This window comes from Macadamia integrifolia, chromosome 11, assembly GCF_013358625.1.
Source record: "Macadamia integrifolia cultivar HAES 741 chromosome 11, SCU_Mint_v3, whole genome shotgun sequence".
In the NCBI taxonomy this organism is placed as follows: Eukaryota; Viridiplantae; Streptophyta; class Magnoliopsida; order Proteales; family Proteaceae; genus Macadamia; species Macadamia integrifolia.
Genome location: NC_056567.1, coordinates 29,849,839 through 29,857,415, shown reverse-complemented (window position 1 = coordinate 29,857,415; position 7,577 = coordinate 29,849,839). Strand labels below are relative to the sequence as shown.

The 7,577-nt window shown below is 41.1% G+C and overlaps 1 protein-coding gene across 1 annotated transcript; it reads right to left on the bottom strand.

Annotated features, from left to right (window-relative positions):
- Nucleotides 1–1,003: 1,003 nt before the first annotated feature.
- Nucleotides 1,004–6,565, bottom strand: LOC122094245 (UPF0051 protein ABCI8, chloroplastic-like). Its single transcript, XM_042664986.1, has 2 exons — nt 5,081–6,565; nt 1,004–1,497 (listed from the first exon to the last, which is right to left on the bottom strand). The coding sequence occupies exons 1-2, from the start codon at nt 6,512–6,514 to the stop codon at nt 1,279–1,281; spliced, it is 1,653 nt and encodes a 550-aa protein (XP_042520920.1). The 5' UTR covers nt 6,515–6,565; the 3' UTR covers nt 1,004–1,278.
- Nucleotides 6,566–7,577: the final 1,012 nt, after the last annotated feature.

Here is a 7,577-nt window from a genome sequence, read left to right as displayed (position 1 = left end):
AAAAAAAAAAAAAAAAGTTAAATATAAACAACAACACTGATTCACAAAAAAACCCATTCACATCAGTTTTCTCTCAATTTAGAAGGTCAAATTTATTTCAATCTAAAACCCTAACAATACCAGATTCTTCCCACTTTATTGGGGTGAATAGCTAAAATAATATCAGCAACCAATTGAATATAAACAATCAAATCACTACAAATATTTTGTCGAAGAGAAGAAATGAAAGAGAAAAATTTTTAAAAATCATGACACTAAGAACAGATAAGCTAATAGATGTAGCAAATAGATATTACAAGCAAACATATATACATAGATGAAAACTGAAAGCCAATTCGGACATCTTTGAACACGAACAAAACCCTAAACAGCAAGCTAAATAAAATCAAGACAACAAGAGCCCTTAAGAAATAAATTATTTTAAGAAGAAAATATCCCCCACGAGTTTTATAGAAAAAGGTCACAGCAATCAACTCTTGGTTCATTAGTATGAACAGTAGAGAAGAAAGAATTACAGGAATTTAAGGTTTTACCTGATTCAGAAGGCTCTAGAAACCTTGCCAGAGAAACAAACCCAATAAAATGGTACTTGAAGACGACAACTAAGACAGCCAAAAAATGGAACCTACAAAGAGCTCTCTCCCAGCAGAGGCCTGGTCGTCCTTCATCTCCACTCAAAGTAGCAGCACTTAGTTCACGAACATCATAAGCAAGCAGGTCAAAAAGGAAGGTTATTAGAGTGGAGGCACGAAAGCTTTTCAGTTTCTTTTTGTTATTCTTGAGATACATTAAAAGCGTTTAGTTTATAGGGTTTTTATGATTATTTAAGCGTGCCAAACTGAATCAAGGTTACATGTTACACTCTCCGTCAGTTAACTGCATGTCCCCAGTTCTTAGAAATGAAGAGGAGCCAAACCTGCATTTGCCGCATCAGTTTCCACATGATATAAGACACTTGTCATTTCAGTTCAGGGTCTAAGTCATCCACCACCAGGCAGAAATATCAAGCCTTAACATACTTAATTAATTAACAATACAAGAAAAAAGATATACAAAGTTTTCCCATGTCATCCAGTGCCAATAATTTACAGTAATTGGTAAATTCCATGTGACAGATTACTTTACACCATTCTTAAAGAGCTCAACTTACAAACACCATACCTAGTATAAATTTTATTCCATTGTTTACGTATTCAATGGGGCAACTACAAAGTGGTTTATTTTCTTCTCCAAAGTGAAAATCTATCAAGTACAGAAACTGTCTAGCCATAGTCAATCTTAACCAACTGATCCCTCAAGCTTCAAGCTCATGAGCTGGTTCACCTCAGCACCAAACTCGTCAGGAAGCATGTCGAAGACATCCCTACAAAACCCAGAAATCATGGCTCTCATGGCTCTTTCATGGTCAATGCCCCTTTGCTGAAAGTAGAATAGCTGATCTTCGCCAATTTTGGAGGTGCTAGCTTCATGTTCAACACGAGCTGTGGGGTTCTTCACCTGTTCCAACCATGGGCCATTTCAACATTTAAGAACAAGCATGGGAGGCTACTACAAAAGTTCATACTTCTAGAAACAATTCAATTTGCCTCGGTCAATGCAAAACTCCAACGATATAACTAGAAAAACAAAGGGAGAAAACAATACATACACATGTAATAAGTAATAACCGGTCTTACCTTCAACCAGTAAACTAAGTACTCCAGCAACATAATTCGACCAGGTTAGGTGATTCCAGTCGTTATAGGACATTATAAAAAGATAGGCTAGACCAAGCTACAGTCACTAAATAAGTTTTAATGTGACCAAATTTTATCTTTTCGATGAGACCAATAGCTGGTTATGTAACGGCCTTCATGTACATCATGTGAGTGCCCAGAGCCCAGGTAGTCAGCACTGAGCTTGTGAATATCCAAAAGCTTGAATGACGAATCTTAAAGGTACACTTATCATTATGAATTTATCATCATCATTAAAAAGAGCAACCCAGTGCACAAGGCTCACTTAAGGTATGCTCTCCCCTGGTACTAGAAAATTTCCCAAGACGCAAAGGAACATGATAGCTCACTTCATATCAAAATATAACTGACAGAGCAATTTTAAAATTTCCAACTTCTCAACAACATTGGTGAGAAGAGCATGATGCAATAATCAATGTGCACAGGAAAAGATAAACACAGAAAAATCAATCTAGAAAGAAAAGATAAACAATAATAGAAAAATCAATGCACATAGAAAAAGATAGACATTAGCTAATGGCTGTAACTGAACATACCATTAGATTTCACCAAGAAAAAGCATTAACCTTTATTTGTCCATCAAAAGAGGGCACATAAAATTAACAGTAATATGATCCTTTTTTCCAAGGACATATCATCCTTGGTGTATTGGGCATGTTCTATCCTTATTTTAAGCACTTTCCACCAAGTTGTGATATGTTACCAAAGTATAAAACAACCCAAATGAGGATGTTTTACAACCAAAACCTCATTTTAAAGTGCAATCCAAAATTACAATCTCACTCCACCTTACAAGCAGATGTATTATAACAATCCTATAAGCTATGCAAACCCAGTACATGAACAAGCCACTTTAGGTATACCTTGGGTAAGTAGTTCACTCCTGCAGTACAGGTCTTTCAAAAACATTATTTTTTTAAATGAAATATATTTTTGGTTTCCTCACATCCATAACAAGAAGTCCTCATTTTCTGTTTTCTTTACTTCCACGTGATTTCATTTCATAGTCATATCAAATAATCTTACAAAGAAGCAAGTTCAAATTCAGAAGGACAAAATTTCCTCCATCCTCACTCACATATACAATATTTCGATTCCATTAGCTGGGACTACATCTCTAAAGTCTTACTCCAAATGTCCTTTCCCCCTTCCTTAATCCACTGGATCTTCTGCTGCATCTCCACACCCCGTTTCTTTGTTCTAGTCAATGGTAGTCCTGCTGGGTACGTCCCAGCCGGCAGAGGTATCCGCCAAGGTTGCCCCCTCTCCCCTTTTCTTTTTTCTCTCTCCCTCCAGGTTCTCTCCCGCTCCATCCAGTCGACCTCAGATCTCCACTTGATCTCCCCTATCCCTAAGTGTAAATCCATCTGTCTCACTCACCTTGCTTTCGTAGATGACATCATGATCTTCTCTAAAGCTGACCCCCTCTCCATCTCTTCCATCATGTCTCCTTCGTAACCCTTTCTGGGCTCTCAATCAATTTTCTCAAATCCAACCTCTTCCTCTCTGATGCCTCCTCTGAAATTCAATCCCTTCTCCTTAGTATTACTGGCTTCTCCTTGGGACCCCTATCAGTCAAATACCTGGGCCTCCCTCTCATCACTTCTAGGCTATCTGCCCACCATTGCTCCCCTGTGCTTGATCTGATTAGGAAAAGGCTCCAGCTCTGGAAAGGCAAGATCCTCTCCTATGCTGGAAGGCTTGTTCTAATTAGATCTGTCCTCCAATCGCTTTATCTCTACTGGTCTGGGATCTTTGTCCTTCCTCCTGCCACTGTCAAATCCATTGAAAGCCTCTTCTATTCCTTCCTCTAGAAAGGATCTAATTCCACCAAGTTTCTTCACCCTTTATCTTGAAAAAAGGTTTGTCTGCCCAAGTCTGAAAGTGGTCTGGGTATCAGAAGAATCAAAGAGGTCAACTCTGTGGGCATTCTCAAGCTTATCTGGAAGATTGCCTCCAAGCATCGGAGCATCTGGGTTGATTGGGTCTACTCCTCTCTCCTTACCCACAACTCCCTTTGGACCTGCCCCCTCCCCCTCAGATGCCTCGTGGATTTGGCGTAAAATCCTCAGCCTCATGCCCCTTGCCCTTACTGCCTGCTCCATCTCAATTGGTAATGGTCAATCGACCTCTCTTTGGATGGACCCTTGGCACCCCTCAGGTATCCTCTCTTCCCTAATCACCCCTAGGATCATCTATTCCTCTGATCTACCCAAATCCTCTCCGGTCTCCTCCATTCTCTCCCCTCTTGGCTGGACTTCTCTCCCCTCTCCCCCCTCTTGCGGATCTGTCGGCCTCTCTCCCCCCATTCCCCCTAGTCATCGTGATAAGGAAGACAAATGTGTCTAGCTTCCCTCTTCCAATGGGTTCTGCTTGGTCATTTTTCAGATCCTTGGGCCTAGTTGTTCCTTGGTGTAACCTCGTCTAATTCAAGGGTTATATTTCCCATCACAGCTTCACTACATGGAGATGTCTCTCCAACTGACTTCCCACGCAGTCCTTTCTCATCAGCCGTCACATCTCTGTCAATCCTACCTGCTGCCTCTGCCCCTGATGGTCAAGAGGATATCCCCCACCTCTTCTTCTTTTGTCCCCTCTTCCCTGGTCTGGAAAATTGTCCCCGTTAGTTGTTGGCCGTCCCGTAGGCTAATTCTCCCCTTTGATAGGGAATGTATTTGGGTTGATATGACATTTGTTGGATCCTCCATCTGCGACACTATTGGCAAACTAGCGTTCTCAGCTACTATCACTCATCTCTGGATGGAGCGCAACATTCGTAGATGATCTTTCAACTCCCTATCCCAGGATAGGATTTGGAAAGCCATCTTCTTCGATGTTGCCTCAAAAATCTAATCCCTGCGCTTCTTTCGCTCCCGGACGATCCCCTACTCCGTCAGAAATGATCACATAATATCCTCTTGGAGCCTTTTGGCAGCCCCTCCCCCCTCCTCTTGAACCCCCTGGTTTAGCTTTGGTTGTTGTTAGCCTTATCTTGGCTTTTGTTGGTTAGTTTATTTTTGTTTGCTTTGCTCCCACTGGGGTTGGCTTATCCTTGTTGGCTTAAGCCTCCCCTTCCCCCCCTCCTTTTTTCCCCTTGTCTTTCTCTTCTCTTTGGGTATAAATTTATTTATTCATCCAAAACAAAAAAAAATATATTTGGGAGAAAAATCTCCCCTGAGCCTTCAGCACTTGAGCCAAACTAAAATATCATTAGGAAAAACAACAACGGGTGCATTGAATATTGAGGAGGATTTATTTGTGTAAACACTGGTGACAATTGCCAACAAGAGTAGCCACTTAACATACATAACAGATGAATAAACCATGGAGTGACTGAAAAGTACCTGGATGTAAGGATACGTGTTGGCAGCTGCTTTATCAGCAATAAGCATTGAATCACATTGTGAAGAGTTCCGAGCGTTGTCTGCCTTTGACTGCACCTGAACAAGCCCCCTATAACAATTTCTTGATTGGCCAGCAGAAATTCCCTTTGAGACAATCCTACTTCTTGTGTTCTTCCCCTTGTGTATCATCTTTGTCCCTGTATCTGCCTGCTGATGGTTATTTGTCAATGCTACAGAATAGAACTCCCCCACCGTGTCATCACCCTCTAAAACAACACTTGGGTACTTCCAAGTAATGGCTGATCCTGTCTCCACCTGTGTCCATGAAATCTTAGAGCGAGCTCCAGCACAAAGGCCCCTTTTAGTGACGAAATTATAAATCCCACCACGGCCCTCCTCATCCCCAGCATACCAATTCTGCACAGTGGAATACTTAATCTCTGCACCCTCCATGCAGTACAGCTCCACCACGGCAGCATGGAGCTGATTCCTGTCGTAAGAGGGTGCTGTACAACCCTCCAAGTACTCTACAAAGCTCCCCTCATCAGCAACTATTAATGTCCTCTCAAACTGGCCAGTCTCCAATGCATTGATCCGAAAATAAGTGGAGACGGGCATCGGGCACTTGGTATTCTTGGGGATGTAACAGAATGATCCGTCACTGAACACCGCAGAATTCAGGGCCGCATAGTAATTATCCTCTGGAGGAACAACTTTGCTTAAATATTTCCTGATCAAATCCGGGTGCTCCCTGATTGCCTCCGATATGGAACAGAAAATCACACCAGCCTCTGCTAACGTCTCCCGGTGGGTCGTAGCGATAGAGACACTGTCGAGGACGGCATCAACAGCAACATTAGCTAACCGATTCTGTTCATTCAGAGGAATACCCAACTTATCGAAATACCTAAGAAGCTCTGGGTCAGCCTCTTCGATGCTGTTCAACGTAGGTCTCTGCTTCGGTTCCGAGTAATAACAGAAGTCCTGGAAATTAATAGGAGGGTATCGATTATCCGACCACTTGGGTTCCTTCATTTTAAGGAATTTCTGGTAAGCATTCAACCTATATTGAAGCATCCAATCTGGTTCACCCTTTCTCGAAGAAATCAATCGAATCGTCTCCTCCGTAAGCCCTTTTGGGATCGAAAACGATTCGAAATCCGATACAAAACCCCATTTGTAATCCCTTCTAAGAAATTTTTGTATTGGATCGTCGGTTAAGGTCTTACCCGTTGATGATGAAGCTCGATCAGAAGGGACAGAAATGGATTCGAGATCTGCTCGGACCTTCCAGCGCCGCCTTGAAGAAGTAATGGGTTTTTTATCAAGCGTTTGCGGTGATTGTAGCCTATGCGAATAAGCTTTCAGTGGTGTCGTTTCGGGAGGAGACGGGGTAGAAAAGCGCGAAATACCGTTAGCAAGAACCGAAGCCATGGCTGCTTTCTCTCGCTCTCTCTTTCAGTCAGAAGCGATTGCCGAAGGGGAATTTATAGAATTCTATTTCTGGGATTTCATAGTATCGCGGACAGCATGGTTCAGGACCAACCCGGCCCAATCAGGGTTGAGTTGGATTGAATTGAGCCCAATAGGGCTAGGGCTAGGGTTAGGTTTGTTCTTCAAAACAAGTGACAAGAAAGCTACTTTTAAGAGAACATCGGCATGTGCAAGGGATTTACTAAGAAGTAGGCAAATTATTGATGTTTAAAATCCATATTTAATATATTAACGTGTTTGGCATGCAATGATATCCAATTAGAAGTGATTAGCTTCTGGCTTAGTGGTAGATGGTTAAACAATTGAGTACATTGCAAATCTAGGGAATGTTGAGAGTTTGAACCTCCTATCCCCACCCTTCTTGAAATAGTATTAATATAGTATTGCACTAATAAGTGTGGTCCAATGGGCCCTCTTCTGGGTCCTTGTTTGGCCTTTATGTAGGGCCTATCACCCAAAAAAAAAAAAAAAACAAATGATATCCTACTGAAAAATGTCTATATGAAAATTCCTAGGATACTCTTGAATCTTGCTTAGTCAACTATGTTACACCCTAAGAAGAATTACTTGGAGAAAAAGAGTCTTAAATAGGAGCATTGCTCTTATGCCCATACACATACCTCTACGAAAATGACTAATTCACCTCCTATGCAATATTAAAATCCCATCACTATTGATGTTTTTACAAATATTGTCATTGCCCTATATTGATACAGAAGGCACCTAATTTGATGCATTTGCTTTGATGTGGGAGTGTGTCCCAATAATATTTACCTATTTGCATTATGACTATTTATTATTAGGGTGAGGGTTCTTGAACTGCATACTCAATTTTTATATTTATTTTTAGGAGAAAGAAATACAAGTATAAAAAACTCTATCAGGTAGCCTTTAAAGTTCATGGATATGTTATTCATATCATAATATAGTCATAAGTTGATTGTTACATCTCATCTAGTCAAACTCTGAGTTGAAGCCTTATTTCGTTAAAGTTTTAAGTTTT